Genomic DNA, 23,001 nt, shown 5'->3' on the forward strand with positions numbered 1-23,001 from the left:
AGTATTACATACTAGGGCTGAGTGGAACTAATTGATTGGCTGACCTGTCCAGTAGATCAAGTGCATGTATCTCACCATGGGTGGTCAGTGGTCACAATACCAGTATCGATTTACTAACGCAACAGTATCACAATATAATGATTAATTTCAAAATGGCTAACTCTGAATGGGGATAGAAAAAATTCTATCTGGACCCGCAATTAATGAACTTTATGCAAAATATGACTTGGCAAATTTGATTTGTTTGTTTGCTTGTTGTTTAACGCCGCACTCAGCAATATCCCAGCTATATGACGTGGTCTGAAAAATAATCGAGTCTGGACCAGACAATCCAGTGATTGACATCATGAGCATCGATCCACACAATTGGGAACGATGACCTATATCAACCAAGTCAATGAGCCCCCGCCTTGATATTGCTGGAATATTGCTAAAAGCGGCATAAAACCATACTCATTCACTCACTCTACTCCTGTCCAATGGACTCACTCTGAACCTCCCTGCAGCAACATGTGGTAAGTACATTGGATAGGCTGCTGATCTGTTGGGACATTATATCTAATATCACCCAATAGGAAGCGGCATAGAAACACAAAAAACTCCAACATGAATGTCCAATAAACTGAAAAGAAGCCCAAATGAGGTGCCTGAACCTGTTGAAAATCTAGACTTGCATTATGTAGAGCTATAGCATTACAGTAAGGGCTGGACGGAAGGGGAATTAGTATGGTAAGGGACTGTGAGACATGCTGTATATAGAAATGGTGCAATCAGCAGTAACATGATTCTGGTGCCTTAGGACAAAAAATAACAAGTACCTTTCTAGCAACCAACGATGACAGATCTAAATTGGTAGGTAGGGTCCTTTGTTATTTTTTAAGACGGAAAACATTTTACAGATACTGACGGCCAAATCCTTCAGCGTCACTCAGTTTGCTCAGGTTAGGCCAGTTATAAAGCTAGTCCTGTTCATCATTACTTTGTTCAACATTGACTTGGTAGGTATGTGTAGTTTATTGCTTCAGTAGGTTACGAATCTTACAAGTAAGTTTCTTATGAATCCACTGACCTCTATGGTCATGCTCCCTTGCCATTCAACCAGCATAATGGGATTCAAATTTGAGTTGAAAAAATATTTGTTGACAGGCAGTCATGAGAAACAAGATTTATATTTTACTGATAACCATGACAACAAGCCTTATGGGACAGTTCACAGATTAGTGTGTTCGCTGAATAATCATGTTATAAAGCATGTATACTGCAGAGCTGTGACCAAAATTAAGACTAAAAGTCAAGAGGTCCTTCTAATTACCGTACAAATGTTAAACTTCAAGATCGAGGAGGTTCCTAGGACCCCTTCACCATCAGCAAATGACACATCGTTTACTGGTGATGGAAGAGTGTACAGTGAACTGATGGTCAGACTTGGTGACTTGCTTGATTATTGGGTGCGTGAGGTCAGTCACTGGACAGTCTGGTCCAGACAAGATTACTTACAGACTGTCACATAGCCTGAATGTTGTTGAGTGCAGCATTAGACAAACACACAAACAGAAACTTGAGCCCAAAACGTTATGACGACACGGTTGACATATTTTTGATTATCACTGAGCATGCTGAGCATTGAGTTAGTCAAAATGAAAACATAAATAAACACAATATTTTTTTACTTCATTTGGCATGAAGTTGTTACTGTTGGCATTTTTACTGTATAATGATGAGGAACTTGCTTTCAAGTAGGCTTGTTTGGGTTGCTTTATTGGGGTACAAGGAAAGTGTTCCACATATCGCTAAGGTTCATCGGTGTAGTACTGGCTCAGTAAGGCAGATTAAGTCATGAAAGCTCCGATTTGCTATACATGTTGTAATCTGACACTATTTTCTGTGGCCGCAACCTTTCACAAAACGAGGTGTGACTGAGTTTATTAAGCTTCAGTGGGTGTGTACAGGTTCAAGTTCCACAACAATTTCAAAGGGATTACACCAGTTCCAACTACACAGGGATAGGCGCGGGCACTAGTTCGAGACTAGTGAATATCTTGAGAGACTAATCGCGACTTAGTTGGGTTTGACACTACTTTGAACAGTATTCCAGGCATATCACAGTGTGTCAGCTAAATGTTGGAGGAAAGCCAAAAGTGATGCAGGTCTCAGACGTTTACCACTTTGGTGAAACCTACAAGCATGGGTATAGTATGAGACAATCGTGCAAACATATTTGGGGAGACAAGGAATTCGAACCACGATCATAGGTTTCTGGTGTGTCCAAGGGGCGCAACTCTGCACAGAAAACTGTGGCGCCTTGGAGGACTGAACAAGCTGTGATCACATATAAGATATTTTTCAAAACAATGCCAAATATTTCTTAAACATGAGAGAGATTACCTCAGGCGACAGTGAAATATTTTTCCTGAACTAGAGACATATTTGCTTAAATACTAATATCTTTTGCTTGCTGAATATGTTATATTGATACAACTGAGACACCAGGGATTTACTACCTGGGTAATTTATTCTGTGGTCCGGCAGACTCAAAGCCTTTAAGAGTAAAAAATGGGGCTCCCAAGCTACAAAATGGGGATGATTATTGACTAAAAGAAATACCTGCTGTGGGATTTGTCGTGTAAATACAGCAAATCCAAATAATCATCTTCTGTATCTTAAGAGCTGTTGGGGAATCCAAGCACCATCAACCTGCTTCACCATCAACACGATCAAGACAAAGTAACTAACACCAACTGTCAGACCAACGAATCAGTGGTCAGCTGTAACCACAAAGATGTTTCCCTCACAGGTACAACCATGATCTGTTTACTCGGGCAGTTTAATGCTTAGATGTATTTTTCTAATCCCCAGTAATTATACTGTTTATTCAGAGCCATCTACATACAATACCAAGTTAGTGTTGAGTGACTTAAATACACATGGACTTACGTATATCACTGTTTATCATTGAATATCATCATGTACCTCACTGTCATTACTGTCAAAACATATTTGAAGTATGATTTGATTGCATCATATGAATCACATCAGTGATAGTATTAATTATTACTCATCAAATTCAAAAGTAAACAAAACCATTTGTAAATGGGTCACAATTGGTCCCAAATTTGTCATATGTTTGTAATAAAAGACGACTAATGGGATTGGGTGGTCAGACTCGCTGACTTGGTTGATGCATGTCATTGCTCCCAATTGTGTGGATCGATGCGCATGACATTATAAGGACTAGTGAACTAAATATGTTAGTTTCTATCCCTGCATGCCTCTGTAAATAGTTGGAATATGGAGCGCGGCATTAAACAAAGTAAAGCAATTTTCACCTTGGCAATAGATGTGATTGGACATGTTGGACAACTGGGAATTTGTCTGAAATTGACCAAAAGGTAGAAACTGATAGTTTATTAAGGAAACAATATAACTGATTGGTCAATATTGTTTTGTAAGTCTGTTAACATGGTCTTCGGCCCTCCTGATCAACCTTCGATTATTTAGATTAACTGAAGCACTACTAATGTCTGTATCCTGGGTTACTTAACGCTTCATCATCTTTTGGTTATACTCTCGGGAATTGTGCAAACAGTGATGCAGGTCCTAGATCATGCAGGGTTAGAAATTAACTCACTCGCTTACCCCGGGCTTGTAAAAAGTTGTGTGTGTTTGTGCAAATTTCCTCATTGCATTTACATTTCAAGGGCATTTTATCTTTACCTTGGCTAGTAGGGCTTTTGAGTTCTAACCCTGTAGTTGTTTACCACTTGTTTAATCCACATGAGTATGGTGCTGACAAACCAAGAAACATAATTAGAGAGTAGGATTCAAACCCACGATCATAGGATTCTTGTGTATCTAAGGGACACAACTCTGTCCAGGACATTACAGTACCTTAGTCAACTGGGCCACCCACACTTTACTCAAATATGAAAACTGAAAAGTACATCGCCTGTACCAGAACAGAAAATAACATCTACTTTAGATAAGGACCCAAGTTGTTATACCAGCTGGGACACTGGCAGATTGATGCCTATCGGCTCCTGAGACAACAAATATGAGCCAGGTAAGAATCAGTGGTTTCAGCTTCTCTAAGCAAGTTTGTTCTACAGTGATAAACTCACAGCTGTCTGGTGATATGGCGGACGCCTCCTTGTGACAGGGTTTGCCCGAGACAACACATCAACAATCAACATCAGGGCTGCTGCATCCACAACAACAATGACCATGCTTCATAAAGCTGTTGTTCTGTCATGGTGTCAGGGAGTGAGCAGGGTGAGGCACATTGTGCCCCTTTGGGGAATAGAATCAGTGTCTTCAGTGTGAAGAATCAACTCTTTAACTACTTCCATGCTACCACTGCCACAATAGCAGGTATACAAGCTTGAATCCCATGAAGATTTCTGGTTAGAATTGGTCTTTAACAACTCATGCTGGTCAACTTGGTGACTTGGTCAACTGTCATTGTTTCCAAATTGCTTAGATCAATGCTCATGATGTCAATCACTGGAGTGTCTGTTCAACTTCCAGACTTAATTATTTACAGACAACTTTCATATATGAATTATTGCTGATTGCAGCGCTGAACAACAAACAGGATGGATTAGTCATATTCAATCTAAAAAACACCTGATCTGTTACTTCTAGGATCGCAGAGAGGAGGTAACATATGTAGTCTTAGTGAACTTATGCTGCAAAATCTAAATGAAGGATCCCTGGATTTTAAGACAATCAGGTATCTTTTTACCATTTTTACAAAAAATGATTTGGTCTCATTTCGCCAACACCTTGCTTCTCAAGAAAACCCAGAGAACAAAAATATCCATGGGATGGTACACCTTTTGGGGTGTACATGCCATAGTGCTCAGAACTGATGTCGTATAACATGGCCACAGCAGATCCACCTTAGTCATTTTCCATTTGGAACTGCCTGTATATTTTGGTTTTCAGATACCGAAATCAAAATGGGAATTTAGCAGGTCTGAACTCTGATGGCTGATTAGAAATGTTCATGATAAATCAGAGATTGTCAGAGACGCAAGTATTAGGTTTATTAATAAATAGTAAGCTGATATTCACAAAGTGAAGCTGTCAACAGTCACTGAAATCCGCCTTCTGTCAAAAACTGGTTCAAACTTAAGCGAATTAAATGCTGACAGACAAATTTAAATAGCTGTCAGAGCTCCAGATAAGCTTTTGGTGTTGTGGGTATTTTACCCATGCATTTTAAAATCATTGGGTATCTGTAATTGTATCTGGGTATTCAAATTTCTGTTACCCACTAGTTTTTACACAGGTGGGTATTAAAGTGAAATATTTAAAAACACTATTCATCTAGTCCCTGCAAACTGGTGTCGTGTGGGTTCGAGAGCTTTATAGGACTCAAAAATACCACGATACTTCCATAAGAAAGTGCGATAGCAAATGATCATGATGTAACTGTCATCTTGGAGTTTGGCAAGGTTGACGGAAAGCCTGTTTATAATTTCAAAATAAGTTACTGATTTGCTAATCGAATATGCAGGGTTACTTCACAATATTTTGATGATATGCACAAGTTTTCTTTTTGTAGCGTTTCTGTATTGTTCGTTTGCGTATTTGATACGCTTGGATTTTATTTTACTGCGTATTTCTGCATTTCTGATGCGTATTTTACGCAGATACGCAGTTTATCTGGGGCTCTGAGCTGTTTTAATATACCAAACTGAAATGACATGACCAACATAATTTGCCAGCGTCAAGGAATTTTCCAGTCCCTTTGAGTCTTTAATGTCAGGCAGATACAGAATCCAACTAACACCACTGCTATTCAGTAGGTAATGACCCTTTGCTTCTGTTTGTCCAAGTGAACATGCTACCCCCATGTTAACCAGACTCACATGGTTGTTCAAAGTGCCATCTAATCTATGTATTGTGGCCCCTGTTGGAACTATCTTCAGATGAAGTTGCTATGTACACCTGTACATAAACAGCCTGTCAAAACATACAGTCAATGCATTAGGTGGTACTACTGCTTTCTTATGGACAAATGAGTGGGCTTTAACATCACTGAACAGGGTTTCAGATGGCTGTCGGTCACCGGTCATAGACCGATAAAATATCAGATGGTTTGCTTAAGTTGCCGGACTTCTGACCGATAGAAATGCTAAGCAAGGTGTCAAATGTTTCATAATTTCATGATTAAAAAGTTAATAGTAAGGATTATTCCTACTTACAGTATGGGGGGGAAGAAGAAGAAATGAGGTTTAAGGCAATATTGCTCCCAGACCCAGCGGGTAGCCAGGTACACAGAAATATTTCGAAATATTACTGAATCTGCCAATTTTGTTCAATTGACTTAATTGACTTATTACATTTCTCGGGTCCATGTCATTGACCTACATATAGCCTTTTGTGTCAAAATCACTGCATAATGAAATAGTCCATGAAATAGTTTGTTGTTTAACGCCGCACTCAGCTATAGCCCAGCTACATAAGCAGCGACCTGTAAATAATGGAGTCTGGGCCAGACAATCCAGTGATTGATATTGTGGGCAATGATTCACTCTGGGGTATGACAAGCCATCGCCCAAGTCACCAAGTCTGAACACCTGATATATTTTGTTGTCCCTTATACATGTTATAACCAGGGAGACCAACCTTAAACAGGAATTTCCAGGGGGTACGATTTTATTTGTCTTTGACTACTTAGAAAGGGACAATAAACCGATGTCAGGGGTTTAATCTAGATCTGCTCATAGGCCAATATTTGGCCGCAAGTCTGCAGAAATAAAAGTAAAAATTCCCAAATTTGAATTGCAAATTTCCCAACTCATGTAATAACTAATGCAACGGCTTTATAGAGATTGAATTTCACTGACCAATTTATGAAAAGAAATTGTTTCACAAATTGCCAGCCAAAGGCTCTTACTCTTAGTTTGGAATTCTAGATAAATCCCTGCATTATAACACATTATATTATGGCCTCATTAGAAATTGTTTTTGTCCCTGTTTCAGCAACTGAGACCTGACTGTGATTTGACTACTGGTAGCCTAAACGTGAGGTTGACACTGTTCCATGTCAACACATACTGATGTTTATATGGAGACACTGATCCCAATTTGTGACACCTAGTTAACCCAGACTCTCTGCCCTCATCACAGTCACTGTAACTCCTGGCAACTCTAGGTCAGACTCCATCAAATTTAGGGGCCAACAATATAGAATACAGGGATTATTGTGAAAAACAAAATAATTTTTTCTTTCAGTGTGTCACAGTCTTTGAGAGATACAATTACTTTCCTCGATGACTGATTCATTCATTCTCCACAGACGACAGACTGGCACAAGGTACATTACTGACAAACCAAGGCACACAATTACAGTGTACCATGAATTCAAACCCACAATCTGTCTGTGCCAAAAACATTTGAGTCTACTGACCTGAACTTGGCAAAAGCATAATTGTCTACAGATTTTAATGTTAATATTATACTATTACAAGCTGAGTGAACTAGACCAAACAGAATGTTACTAGGCTCAGGCGTTGGACTGTTTGCTAAAGTGGCCGACTGTGACCATTCAGCAAAGGAATGCAACTCTTTATAATGGTATGTCATACCCGAGACAAGAAATTTTCATGTCATGTATTACCAGCTTACAGTGTACAGTGATTTGCTTGAGGTAAATGGCACAGATTTAATCAATTACTGATCATATAGATAGAACACTCTTGATCATAATTAACAAATTGGAGAGAAGTACATTTTAGATAACAACCAATCTATCCTAGAACTTTAACATGATTTGTTTTAACTATACTGACTGTCTTTCTATAGCTGCATGGTATAGACCCAAGAAATGATACGAAACCTAGGATATCCAGTCATGTTAGTAATGAGTAAGATCACATTTATCATGTACATATTGACTGCTACATGGTCTAATCGCAAGAGCGTTCACCAATAAGGGGATAAAACAAGGACTTGAAGTCAATATGCTGTGTCTGAGTGGGTTACTAATGTTAAACTGTGGCATGGTATCTCAGTGGGCTAGCACTATAAAACTGGCATAAGTCCAGGCTAGTACAAGCAGCCACACATATGTATATACTTTGCTATTGGTGAAATAATCTTGAACCCTATTTCACCTCGCCACATGTACACTTCTTATTTATCACAATACAGGATGATATTATTAAACTTATTTATCATTTTCAACTATTTACTTAAATTTATGTTCAACTTTTCATCCTTTAGATCTTATTAAAATTATAAATATCTAAACGAAAACACATGTGTGTGTGTGTGTCACAAATGATGTTTAGGCTCACAAACGTGCACATAAAAGTAAGAAAAAAGAACACTGGTTTCTTTTATAAGAAACACAGTCATAATATTCCTGCAGCTTTGCTTTAGATCTTTAAATCCAATCTGGCCCTGACAACAGCATGAACAGACATTTGTTGAAAGGGTCACTATGTCCAATGTCTGTTTGATGTGGACAAGTGACAAGATAAGTGATGAAGGATATTACAAATAGCTGTGTTGCCAAGATGTTGCAATGTCAATTTCATTCCAATATAAGTGTTTAGCCCTTAACCATGTTAACTGTAAATCTAGGTGTGTAATAAATTGTCCCAAGAATGAAATCTGCAAAAATGGTAATACATTAACATCACTTTCTGCAAGGACTTGGCACTCCAGTCAAATGTAAATACAGTCAGGGAAGCTGACTTCTCAACTAAATTGGCAATTTTCACTCACAAGGTCCAAAAATAGAAGTCAGCCAGCTAAAACATTTCCTGTTTGGAGTTTCACATTCACAGGTCATTAAACTGAGAGCCCATTTTCAACACATGTCTAAAACGTCCATTTCCAAACTTCAAGTGATTCAGAAATGCTTGCACACACAATATGCACAAAGGAACCTTATTCAATAAAGCTTTGCATGAGATAATAATCATAATTGGTTACAGACTATAGCGTCTATATGAATGGCCAAGAGTAAGGTGTCTAGTTTCTCCATGCCCCCCATCTGTCGCTAGTGCATCCAACACAACCTCAAGAAGCACTTAGCCAATCACCTTGAATTCAACATTCTGATTAAGCAGGCATCCTTCATGTTCTTCTGAATTTATAACACATGGCTCATTATTGGTGACAGTAGACATGGCAGAGGCATGAGATGGGGAACCGTCAGTTGTAAACAAAAGGATCAATCCACACATGCATAAAAACAAGCAATGAAGGAATGTCAGGTGGATTCTCACTAAAGGGGGTTGGGCCCCCATCAACTCATTGTACTTCCCAAACGAATTCCTTACGTTTGCCATCCAGCCTATCTAATTTTACCCCATAAAAACATCTTAATAAGGTGTTTGAGTACATTATCATGATCTGTCTTATGAAATATGCAGCAGCAGTAGCAGATGGGAGTGTTTTGCTTTCAACAGCACGAAACACTGCCGGGCTTGGCATCTCCCCTGACCCAAATATGAGGTCACCTCGTTGAGATCAAAGCCACAACGATCATCTGGAGATTGTGGCGCAAACAAAGACAAGGAGAATTTGGCAGTTGCGATGTTTAACTTACCAAAACCTTTGTAAACCGTCTTTCTAACTCGTGAGCGTCCGGCATGGGGAGACGTATCGGCATGGACGTCTTTCGCTGTTCCAACCCTCGATGGTCGTGGCTGTTGGATGAAGAATTCCCCATCTTGTGCATGGGGATTTGTGTTTCTGGCGATACCTCGATGTCCCTAGGAGGTAGATGAATAAATCCACATGATTATTATCCTGGTAGAAAGTAAATCCAATGGTCTCTCGACATTTTTCACGCTAATATTTTGACTATGTCTCAGGGCGGAAGAGGAGAAAGGATTCGTGAGTCATCGTAACATCTCGCGAGATTTTGTTCGCAATAACACAAGGGAAGTAACTCCTGTGGTGTTTCATACCTTTGCCTAAATCTCCAAACAAAATACAGATATATCTAGGATCTTTTTATATCACAACAATAATTTGAAAAAAAGCTGAACAAATAAGTTCATATTTTAATAAAACTACTCGCTTCGGTTTTATCCCCTAGCTAATTCTGTCAATTTTCAAGGTTATTCAAGTGTGACAAATGTGAAAAGTACCGGACATGTTTGGCATTCCGTGTAATCACTGGTTATTTACGCCAACATTCTTCAGGATATCGTTTCCTTGATTTCCCGAATGACACATTTCATACGCAGTTATAGAGCGACATCTTGTGAGAATATGTCCCACTGACACATTGATCATTATGATATATAATTTGAACCAAGGCTAAAAAAGGAGTTAACATCCCCCCTTGGGTACAACATAGAAGGGGGGAGGGGGTGGGGGTATTTTAAAGGTGTATCAAATATAACTTGCATCTTTGTAACAACAACATAAAGGACTGGTCATTTATTGGGGGAGGGGGGCATTTATAAAAAACAAATAGCCTAGTTTGTTGTTGGTTTTGTTTTGTTTGTTGTTGATGTTTTGATGGGGTTGTTTTTTGTTGGTTTGTTGGGGTTTTGTTTTTAGTTTTGTTTTGTTTTGTTGCTTTTTTTTTGGGGGGGGGGAGGCATGGCACATCTATTTCAACATTATTTAGGAACTAGTCATTTATTATAGGGAGTTATACTGGGTCATGACAAAATTATACATAAATTAATGTGCCAAATATGACACAGTCAAAAATTACACAGAACAAATTACAAACATTATATTTCATGCTCATGTTCCACAATTCCTATATTTGTGTTTATTTTCAAATAACACCACAAATATAAAACACATAAAAGCATAATGATGTCCATCATCTGAAGCATTCAGATCAAGTTATTCGTAAATACATATATGGTGACAACCGAGTCTATAATATATTTCATGTTTTTCTGTAAAATTATGAATTGTTGACAGCTGGCAACCATTTGATTTTATTTACATACAACTGTATAGTCTATAGTCAGTCATTCAGACCCTGAAACATATTTATCCACTACAACCCTTGCAAGTCTATATTAGTTGTCAAGTCTAGATAGCTGCACTGAAAATGAAGAGTTTCTTGGCTCCTTTACATTATGTAGATATTTTAAGCTGAGTCAACAACTGTTTTTCCTGCAAAAAAAATTCACACAGAAAATTGATGTTCGTCTAATTTTGCTGAAAATCTGAAAACAAACACTACAATGAAATAACTCATCTGAGTTATAAAGTAAACAGCCCTTAATTATTGGATTATGGACATTAAAGAATCAAATAATTATTCTAACCTTATCATTCAATTCAATATATATATATTGTGTTAAAAAAACATTAACAGCTTCAAACTATGTGTTTGATCAGATACATGCATCCACGGTTTAGCTTCCTATTTGATTCCAACCCAATTCAGTTCAACGCCCGTATATTGACCTAGGCAACAAAAAAGCCTCTAAGAGGTCAACTGGGAACCTAGCACATGCGCTTGTATAACAGGTAACAAATTTGCGTGGCATTTGACTTTAGGCGGCGTCGTCTATACGAGTCAAATTCCTATGTTCAACTATATGTCTGTCCCACTCCGCTTTTCCTCGACAATACAGCCGCGACTCTATCATAGTGTAGACAGGGTGTGTACTGAATAGTGAACATAGGATCTTGTGTGAAATGTAAAGTGTATATTTGTAAACATCTGATCTTGGCTATATTTGCGACGCGCCATTCAACAGTACATGCGATATAAGCAGTGACTGCACACCTACTTGGTGTGTTTGCTCAAACTGTATACATAGCATATATCATGATAGCATTGTATATTCAGAATATATTACTGACATGAACATGACACATGCTGTACACATGACCTACATATTAATTTTGTAAAAGTGTTCATTTTGATTATAATCGATCAAAAGTTTAAAAGTTGATACACTCATATCGTCGAAGAGTTGAGCATTATTTCAAAATATTTTTGTAAAGTAGCCACCATTGCCTTTACAGATAATTTACTTAATGGTGGCTAAGTAAACAAAGGAGGAGTAAGATAGACGAGACTGACGCGACTCTTTTACTGAAAACCCGGGGCTACCCCGTATATATCTATCATATTAGACACAACTATTGAGGCATTCCATCACAAGCATCTCTGGAAGGGTAACATGACACGCTAAGAATATTCCTAGGTTGATTTACAGTTTGGGAAATATATCGCTTCCTGCTCTGATATATGGCGAACATGTACCCGAACATGCCGAAGCCGGATAGAGGAAGTACTCAACATACACTCGCCCTGTCTACATAGTATGTATACTGATATATAAGAAGCAAAATACCTACATATCGAACTGCATATCCGACCGCCCCGTCACGTTGTAGTCCCTGTACATGTTGCCGAATTCATCACTGTCGGATACAATGTGTGAGAAACTCCGACCTTTCCTCTGTGTTTGAGTAGGCCGGCCTATTTTGCATTTGGAGGCCTATTTGTGTTGTGAAGTTTTTAAAATGGGAACATAGCTGGCCGAAAACCTCCTAAATACTTTCCTTTCCCCTCGGCGTTGCCCTGCGCCCACCGTCATGTATCGGCGTGAAAGAGGGCTTTATGTGTCGCCGGCAGCACACAAGCAGGGAACTTGTGAGTGCGCGTGGGGAGAGCCTCGCGAAACCCGACCCCTCGCGCATGTAGTATCTACGCCTCACTCATTTGTATGGAATCAACAGAATCTCATCTCGCGGACAAATCAACCGTCAGCGCTGTTAAAGGAGTATGACCTACATTTGACATATATAAGTGTGGTGTTTGGGGCTTTTGTAATAATATATATGTGGGTTAGGATACGTAATAAAATGACCTTTTATTTCGGCCGTTTTGAGTTTGATTTTCATCACCCATTTGCATTATGGCCGTTTTAACTTGATTCCGATGTAATGAGCGAGTACGGTTTAACACTACTACTACTACTGCTGCTGCTGCTGCTGCTGCTGCTTCTACTGCTACTTTTACTACTACTACTGCTGCTACCGCTACTGCTGATACTACTTCTACTGCTACTACTACCGTTTCTACTACTGCTGCTGCTACTACTACTGTTACGACGATTACCACTATTGCTGCTACTACTACTACTACCGTTACTATGTGTAGACCGATGCTATTGCCATATGAGTGTGAACTGCTACACCATAAAATATTATTTCTACTCCTAATTTACGAGTATACAGTTACTGATCGTTACAACACTCTACATCTACATCTACAACTACAACTACAACAACTGGTGTTACTGTGCATGCTTGTTGTTAAACGCCGTATGATGTTTGACAGAAATAACATAATCTAGCTTGGTCCGTATCATTAACACATCCGTCGTAAGCACCGGAGTTGTCGACACGATCACTGAGGAGCAGTAGTGGTTGCAGTAGTAGCAGTGGTAGTGAGTGAGTGAGTGAGTTGGGTTGACACCGCCTTCAGAAATATTCCAGCTTTATCATGGCGTGGACATACTACTACTACTACTACTACTAGTAGTAGTAGTAGTAGTAGTAGTAGTAGTAGTAGTAGTAGCAGCAGTAGCAGTAGTAGAAGTAGTAGTGTTTGTTTTTGTTGTTGTTGTTGTTGTTGTTTAACGCCGCACTCATCAATATACCAGCTATATGACTGTGGTCTGTAAATAATCGAGTCTGGACCAGACAATCCAGTGATTGACATCATAAGCATCGATCTATACGCAATTGGGATACGATGACATGCATCAACCAAGTTAACGAGCCTGACCAGTGTTATAGCGAAGATAGAATGACGTACTACATCACTGAAGTTTTGTCGTTGTCCACAATGGTGTCTCGGGTATATAAAACAACAACGTCAACAACAACATTGTGTATTGAGGTATACCATGCAAACAAATGAACCGCTGATATCTACATTGTGTGTTCAAAGCATCACAACCCAGAACGATGATATCTTCAGAGACTATGACGCTGGTGGTGTTCTTACATACTTTGTCGTCATTGTCATTGTCGTTACATGTATGAACTGAGTGAATGTCGTTTTACGCTACAATCAGCAATATTACAGCTATATCACAGGCGTGTAAATAATGAAGTCTGGACCTGACATGCTTATGGTTGAAATGTGCGTCACCCACGTCGCCGAGGTGCGCTGACACTCCGTCAATCACGTCACCGAGCTGGACCACCTGATCCATTTAGACGGTCTTACGACAAGCAGGGATGTGCCAGGGACCTGGTCTAACCCTCACCCCGCAATGACATCACTGGAGGCAAAGACAATGGCGAATCCCAGTAGAATCGTTCAAGCAGCCAGTGTTAACTTAGGAATCTCAGAATTCACAATTAATAATACTGAACTAGTGTGACAGGAGCCAGTGAACGTGTCCATCGGATGGACGCGCCCTTCTTACCAGCTAGAGTTCCGGAGACGTGCGGTGTATAACAATCTTGTTTCCATATGTTCCTCATGTACACACGGTACTGGCCACACCCACACAGCAACGGCACTGTCTACGTTAACCCCCCCCCCCCCCCCCCCCCCCCTCCCCAGCAACGGCACTGTCTTGGTTACCCCCCACCCCCACCCCCAACACAGCAACGGCACTGTCTACGTTACCCCCCTCCCCTACCCCCTACACAGCAACGGCACTGTCTACGTTACCCCCCTCCCCACCCCCTACACAGCAACGGCACTGTCTACGTTACTCCAAACCCCTACCCCCCACCCCACCCCTATCCCCCCACCCCAGCAACGGCACTGTCTACGTTACTCTACCACACACACTCAACTGAATGGCGTTATAACACACCGACATATAATATAACAGAACTACTACTACTACCACCACTACCACTACCACTACCACTACCACTGCCACTGCCACTACCACTACCACTACTGCTACTGCTACTGCTACTATACGACTACTACTACTACTACTACTACTACTACTACTACTACTACCAAAAATACTACAACTACCACTACTGCTACTACAACCGCTACTGCTACCACTTTGGGTTGCTGAAGACTTTTTCTAACCCGGATCCTCAATGATATGAATGCAATGGAAAATGAAAGATGAGACTAAAAACCTCCTAACCTAATAATTTGTTTCTGTTGTCAATGCGTCAACAAATGGACTGTCTCATTTATTTGAGATGTTGGTCAGCTGTAGGCAGAATGAGTGCAGGCAGAATGAATGCCACTGCAAGCAGAATGAGTGCCACTGTAGGCAGAATGAGTGCCACTGTAGGCAGAATGAGGGCAGGCAGAATGAGTGCCACTGCAAGCAGAATGAGTGCCACTGTAGGCAAAATGAGTGCCACTGTAGGCAGAATGAGTGCAGGCAGAATGAGTGCCACTGTAGGCAGAATGAGTGCCACTGTAGGCAGAATGAGTGCCACTGTAAGCAGAATAAGTGCCACTGTAAGCAGAATGAGTGCCACTATAAGCAGAATGAGTGCCACTGTAGGCAGAATGAGTGCAGGCAGAATGAGTGCCACTGTAGGCAGAATGAATGCCACTGTAGGCAGAATGAGTGCCACTGTAGGCAGAATGAGTGTCACTGTAGGCAGAATGAGTGCCACTGTAAGCAGAATGAGTGCCACGGTAAGCAGAATGAATGCCACTGTAAGCAGAATGAGTGCAGGCAGAATGAGTGCCACTGTAGGCAGAATGAGTGCCACTGTAAGCAGAATGAGTGTCACTGTAGGCAGAATGAGTGCCATTGTAAGCAGAATGAATGCCACTGTAAGCAGAATGAGTGCCACTGTAAGCAGAATGAGTGTCACTGTAAGCAGAATGAGTGCCACGGTAAGCAGAATGAGTGCCGCTGTAAGCAGAATGAGTGTCACTGTAAGCAGAATGAGTGCCACTGTAAGCAGAATGAATGCCACTGCAAGCAGAATGAGTGCCACTGTAAGCAGAATGAGTGCCACGGTAAGCAGAATGAGTGCCACGGTAAGCAGAATGAGTGCCGCTGTAAGCAGAATGAATGCCACTGTAAGCAGAATGATTGCCGCTGTAAGCAGAATGAGTGCCACTGTAAGCAGAATGAGTGCCACTGTAAGCAGAATGAGTGCCACTGTAGGCAGAATGAGTGCCACTGTAGGCAGAATGAATGCCACTGTAAGCAGAATGAGTGCCAGTGTAGGCAGAATGAGAAGTCACTGTAAGCAGAATGAGAAGTCACTGATTCTCAATATGGGCACAAAACTATCACTACAAGTACTACTGCAACTCAGTGTCAGCAACTCCGATATGCTCAAGCCACCCCCCCCCACCCCCCACCCCACCCCCCCCACCCCCTCTCTCTCTCTCTCCCTCTCTCTCTCTCTCTCTCTCTCTCTCTCTCTCTCTCTCTATATATATATATATATATATATATATAACCTGCATGACTCACACGCACCTCAAGTGGTCCCATTGAAATCGCAAGTCAACAAAGTCTTAACAGTCATGGTTGATCGAGGCTGTGGCCTCCGATGCATAACAATCTAAAATGAAACGAGTCCGTCTTTAAGAAGGGACTCTCCTTCCTAAAACACAACATACAGAGATCACAGAATACCAGTGTCTTTTAGTATCCATCTTGTAAACACGAGTCGATAAACTCAGTGTGATTATCATTAACTCACCTTTTTCTGAAACCAATTGCCTCGGCCATGTCAGGTGTACGACGTCGACGGCAACAACACAACATCGCAAGTTATCCGCATTGAAATATCAAATTATAGGGTACTTGTAACAGTCTGTCTAGCAGTAAATCGCAAATGGCCACAAACTCGCCGGTTGCTTAGGTAGGGGTGGATCATACCAGAGTTCACAGGTAATGGCGTGGTGATATAGACATGTACGACCGTTGGCAACGAGCCAGTAACATTATATAACTGCTTATTTGCCAACTCGCCCGTTCGTCGTCTGCATGCCTGTTTACAACACAACAATAATCGTCTCGACACTAAAGGTGGGTCTGTAAAGGTTGGGTCAATATGCATAAGTCTTGTTGAGTGGCCGAGCGGGTTGTTATATAGCTGTGTGTCAACACTTTGGGGATCATAAAACATTATTCCTACCAATTAGCAGCTTTTGTGATGTGTGGGGATCACGGGGAAGAACTTGTGTTGTCGTTCACGCTTGGGTGATGGTGTCTGTCATAAACTGCACAGTGAGTGATGGGTGGGGGGAAATGGGTTTATGGTCGCGTTCAGGATTATTGTACAGTAAACTACGGTTATAACGAACACGCTTATAACGAACTGATGGATATAACGAACTTACTTTTTGGTCCCGACTATTTGCTGTAGTTATACTGTGTATATACTTATAACGAACTACGGTTATAACGAACTAAAATAAGTAGTCCCTTTAAGTTCGTTATAACCGTACTTTACTGTACTTATATAGTGACGTGCATGCACGTGTGCGTGCGTGTGTCTAGTCCGGGCTAACAGATACCCCACTCACACACAGTATACTGACCCCGAGCCGACCAGTCCTTGTTTTAGCCCCTTAAAAAGGTGAGGTGAGGTGAAATGGGGTTTAACGTCGCGTCCAAGATTATTGCGCTTAAATAGCGACGTGCATGTACGTGTGTGTGTTTGTGTGGCTGCTTGTACTTGTCCGGACTGATGCCGATTTTTAGTGCTAGCTCACTGAGATACCATGCCGCAGTTTAACACGAATATCCCACTCAGACGCAGTATACTGACTCCGAGCCGACCAGTCCTTGTTTTAGCCCCTTAATGCCGAGCGCCAGACAGGGTAACAACAAATACCATCTTTTAACGTCTTTTGGTATGATGCGGCCGGGGATTGAACCCTGGACCTTCCGCTCCCCGGGCGGACGCTCTACCACTAGACCACGGAGGCGGAGTAATGCCGAGAGCCAACCAAGGTAACAACAAGTACCATCGTTTGACGTCTTGCTGAATGACGCGGCTGGGGATCGAATCACAAAGCTTCCGCTCCTCGGACAGACGCACTATCCGCTAGACCACGGAATTGGAGCCTGGAGTTAAGCAGGTCTAAGACGTTTACCACTTTGGTGAAACCCATGAAAACAGTAATGGAGCCTAACAAACCTAGAAACATAAACAGCATGAACACCATTTAATCACCGATTAACTTTTGAAATGTCTCGAGTGAGAGAGCATCTTCCCTAGGCAAGGGAGTTAACTGACTATTAAAGTCCAGTTTCACAGACAGTTAACTCCCTTTGCTTCGGGAAGATGGTGAGAGAGTGAGTTATAGATTTTATGCCGTCGATATCACAGCGGGATTTCACACATTGTGCGCACGTGGGGATTCGAACCCTGATATCGGGTGTGACCCACCAACGACATAACCACAGGGTACCACCCCCTTCATCTTTAGTAAACATTCAAATACAATTTGGGCAAAATTCCACCATGTGTTACTTAACAAACTGTCAATGATAAACAAAACAGACGCCATATTTAAGGTCAAGGAATCCGGTAGATCCAGACTGTTTTAGTTTTCGCCATTTGACTTTTGACCACAGTACTGACTGAACTGTCTAGCTATCGAACATTTCACCTACAAGATCCGTCTATGCTAACTTTATTGCTCCAAATCCATCAATCCATCAATCAAACAGGTACTAGCATCTCAGCGTTATTATTGCATTTGATAACCCTTAACGGCCGTTAAACAAAGTATACACCCATGTTTGATTGTGGCTAATATGAAACAAACAAGAAATGGTCATTCGACGGGGATGTATTTGATACGAGTGCCATTGCTGTGTTTGGGACGTTAAGAATGCAGAGTTTCCGGCGAATGTTTTCAGCCTAGTTTTGATAACGTTTGTAAATCCTTTTGTCAAATCCAATTTACAAGCGTATTTTCTTTTCCTGGAAACATAATCTGACCCAGAAAAACTTCAGATATAAATTGCTCTCTTAACGGAAAAATGAGAATCAGATGAGAAAAAGAAATGTTCTCTAATTCTGGATATCAAAAGCTTTTCTGTCACTCTCTTTGGCTGAAGATCCGTGAAGATCCGGGGTAGAACAGGTCTTCAGCAACCTATGCTTGCCGTAAAAGGCGACTAACAGGATCGGGTGGTCAGGCTGGCTGACTTGGTTGATGCATGTCATCGATCCCAATTGCGTGGATCGATGTTCATGATGCCAATCACTGGATTGTCTGGTCCAGATTCTAAACTTATCAGATCGCCGTCATTCAGCAGGAATATTGCTGATTGCGGCGTTGACCAACAAACAAACAAACACACATTGGCTGAAAATATATTGAAAGAATATCGAAAAGAATATGTTCCTATCGTACTTTAGATATCATATCGTATCAGTCAACAACAAACTTATTTCTATGATACTAAAATTATTTCCTTGAACAAACTCGACGTCTATGTTGTGGTCGACCATAAATTCAGCATTCGTGTAACAGCAAGTCCGATTATGTCTATCGGATACAGGAAGATTCAGTCAAACTTTATAAATGTCGCGAAAGCCTAAAAAACTATGGCAACAAGTCTTCCCTCACACATTTGTGATTTACATTTGATGTTAACATACTATCTATTTGTCTGTGGACGTTTAGGAGATTTGTGTAGCTGTTATTTCTAATCCAGGAAAAAACAAATCGGCCTTTAAAAATAATGTTCACTGGACATGCTACAAGTACTGTAGAGTAACGCTTTGTCCCTGAAATTTATATATATTCTTTATGAAACAAACAAGTCCTTTTAAACTGAAAACGAGTCCCAGTGAGATGGGTGATTCCTAAACTTGTGGAAAATCTAGACTTGCTTCATTTAGGGATATAGCCTTACAGTAAGGGCAGGGTCGAAGGGAAAATACAATGGTTAAGGGACTGCGAGACAGACTACATATCCGGAAACGTATTGTGGATTTAAAAACAGTCAGTTATGAAAATAAGAAAAAGCATATTATCACTAACAAAACCGTCTAAAAAGGATGATGTTATCAAAAACGACAACCAGCATGAAGACGACACTCCTATTGAACTGGTTTGGTCTTGTCAGTGCCAGACAGACAAGCATGAAACGTGCACACGCACGCACGCACGAACGCACCACAGTATTTGCTTGCTGGTTACCTTGATATTTATCTAACGGTTAATACATTACACTGACTGTTGTCTAACGGTGCGTGTACATGGATCCCGTGTGTATCAATGCTATGCGATAATACGAAAAACGTGCATACACGTAAATTTACACGTGCATTATGTAAATGTACAGATATCTATATCTGCCATCATGCAAATTAACCAATAAGCACATACACATTTAGGTTTCTTTGAGAGGCATTTAGAAGTTGGAGTACTAAGTGAGGGTAAGATGTATGGGTGAACAACTTCTTTATTACAATTAGTTTCTAACACCGTTAACAAGCAAGTAATATATAGTATAGATGTAGTGTGACAAGCATTGATGCAGGTATGAGGCAGTTGATTAGATTGGGATGTAGTTACAGCAGAGTGGAGAAGTCTGTTACATCGCTTGCTTGATAACAGTGTTAGAGTGAGTGAGTGAGTTGGGTTTAACGCCGCTTTTAACAGTATTCCAGTTATAGCACGGCGTGTCAGCTTGATGTGGGAGGAAAGCCCGAAGTGATGCAGGTCTCAGACGTTTACCACTTCGATGAAACCCACGAGCACGGGTATGGTGCTGACAAACCTAGAAACATATCGGGGCGAACCGGGATTCGAACCCACAATCATAGGTTTCTGGCGTGCCCAAGGGACGCAACTCTGCACAGCGAATCGCGGCGCCTTAGACGACTGGGCCACCCGTGACCCCTAACAGTGTTAGAACCTACACTGAAACGTCGCTCCTAATTGTAATAAAGAAGTTGTTCATCCATATATCTTATCCTCTACTTAATACAAATAGACGCGAAAACCGTTTGTATGGCCTCGTGTGCATGCCTTGGCGAATACAGAAGTATGTGTACAATAAGCACATAAGTATGTTTGTTTGTTTGTTGTTTAACGCCGCACTCAACAATATTCCAGCTATATGTAGGCGGTCTGTAAATAATCGAGTCTGGACCAGACAATCCGGTGATTTATATCATAAGCATCGATTAACGCAATTGGTTTTGGTTTTGGTTTGTTGTTTAACGCCGCACTCAGCAATATTCCAGCTATATGTCGGCCGTCTGTAAATAATCGAGTCTGGACCAGACAATCCAGTGATTTATATCATGCGCATTGATCCGCGCAATTGGGATACGATGACATGCATCAACCAAGTCAGCGAGCCTGACCACCCGATCCCGTTAGTCGCCTTATACGACAAGCATAGTCACCTTTTACGGCAATCATGGGTTGCTGAAGACCTGTTCTAACCCTGGGATCTTCACGGGTCTAACGCAGTTGGGATACGATGACATGCATCAATCAAGTTAGCGAGCCTGACCACGCGATCCCGTTAGTCGCCTCTTACGACAAGCATAGTTGACTGTCACGGCAATTATGGGTTGCTGAAGACCTATTCTAACCCGGATCTACACGGGTCCGCAAGTATGCAATATGTCCATTTAAGCAGGACGTATATATACTATTATACACACAAGCCAACAGTTCGTTAAAATACCTGCAAGGAGGCACGACCCACGCAATACACTTCAAAATATCGTTAGATCTGCGACGGGATTTCCTCTTTAAGTGTCGGAGTGCGACTCTTATTAATCCGCCGATGTAGTACTGATATATTATCATATAACACAGTGCTGATGGGCCGATAACATGCAAATTTAATTTCGAAACCGGAAACTGTTCCTCTATCGGAAAGGGAACTTATAAGTAACATTACATCAGGCAATATTTCACTTTCGTTTCGTCATCCCGCGATACTGTGTTTGTCATCCGCTCAGTTTACTGCGACTTTGAGTTTCACATTTTCATGGAAACAGGAAGTGCCGCCATGTTTTTTACCCATTTACACACGATGTTTTATTTGTCAATAAAGATAACGTTTACAATTGGATTAAAAGAGAAAGGCATAATTGGTTGAACAACTGGTTTAATTGCACTGTACTCTAATTTACAGCAATGTAAGATGTGCGAGGAAAGGTACCAGATTTATACCCTGCAAAAAAAGAAACGCAAAAGTAGTAAAATCGTAAATATCTGACAGTGTTGCCGACATCCATACAAAATTAAATTAACTAATACCAAACATGAATTTTTAATTTCTGCAATGATTGGGACTGAATTATGTGGAAAGAATGAGGCACTGCAGAACTTTGGCGAAAAGATCGAAAAATCATGACATGCACGTGCAACATCACTTGCTGGGCTATATAAACGTTGGGTTTTCATTTGCATACCATCACAAACTTACAAGCAAGTGAACAGCGAAAACATGCCACGACTGAAGGAATCCCAACGCAAGAACGCTATCGGTTGACTGCAAACAGGAGAATCATCTTCAGCTTTAGCCATTTTTTTTCCACGTCGCCTGCATCAAGCACCATTACGCGCTAGACGACCAGTTCGGGATGTCATTTTGACGGACCTGCATCGTCGGCTGCGACGTCAATGGTGTCAAGGTCACAGAGTATCGCCACAACTGCGATGGAGACGATGTTGTGACGAGTCACGTTTGCCGTGCGGGTGGGAGGCGTTTTTTAGGTGTCGCGAAACCGCATATGTACAGGAAGTTGACAGATTTGGTGGTGGTAGTGTGATGATGTGGGCAGCCATCCCCGACACTGGTAGAACAGACTTAGTGCAAGTCCTTTGTAATTTAACGGCACAAAGTTACACGGATGAGATTCGGGCAGACGTCCTTCCAATTATCCAACAAGATGATCCAATAAGACAACGCCTGACCGAACACGGCAAGACTGACAACAGTCGTTTTCAGGAATCACAACATCCAGGTCCTGCCATGGCCCTCCAGGTTTCCAGATTTTAACCCAATCGAACATTTATGGGATGCACTGGATCAACGACTGCGAGCCCGTTAGCAACAAAAACAGAACCGCCGACAGTTG

At 41.2% G+C, this 23,001-nt stretch overlaps 1 protein-coding gene across 9 annotated transcripts in view; it reads right to left on the reverse strand.

Annotated features, from left to right (window-relative positions):
* LOC124146730 (formin-like protein) overlaps nucleotides 1-23,001 on the reverse strand; it is a 101,050-nt gene that overhangs the window by 74,930 nt on the left and 3,119 nt on the right. For 3 of the 9 annotated variants that reach the window (XM_048390618.1, XM_048390612.1, XM_046517162.2), the window contains exons 1-2: nucleotides 16,627-16,877; nucleotides 9,569-9,734 (exon numbers count right to left, since the gene is read on the reverse strand). In XM_048390618.1, the coding sequence (XP_048246575.1) occupies nucleotides 9,569-9,734; nucleotides 16,627-16,691 (231 nt within the window). In that variant the 5' untranslated portion in view covers nucleotides 16,692-16,877. Of the gene's footprint in view, nucleotides 1-9,568; nucleotides 9,864-12,309; nucleotides 12,679-16,626; nucleotides 16,878-21,596; nucleotides 21,706-23,001 lie in introns of those variants that run through there. The other 6 variants (XM_048390624.1, XM_046517170.2, XM_048390626.1 and 3 more) reach the window with 5 other exon arrangements.

This window comes from Haliotis rufescens, unplaced genomic scaffold, assembly GCF_023055435.1.
Source record: "Haliotis rufescens isolate VD_foot unplaced genomic scaffold, xgHalRufe1.0.p SCAF_10, whole genome shotgun sequence".
Taxonomy (NCBI): Eukaryota; Metazoa; Mollusca; class Gastropoda; order Lepetellida; family Haliotidae; genus Haliotis; species Haliotis rufescens.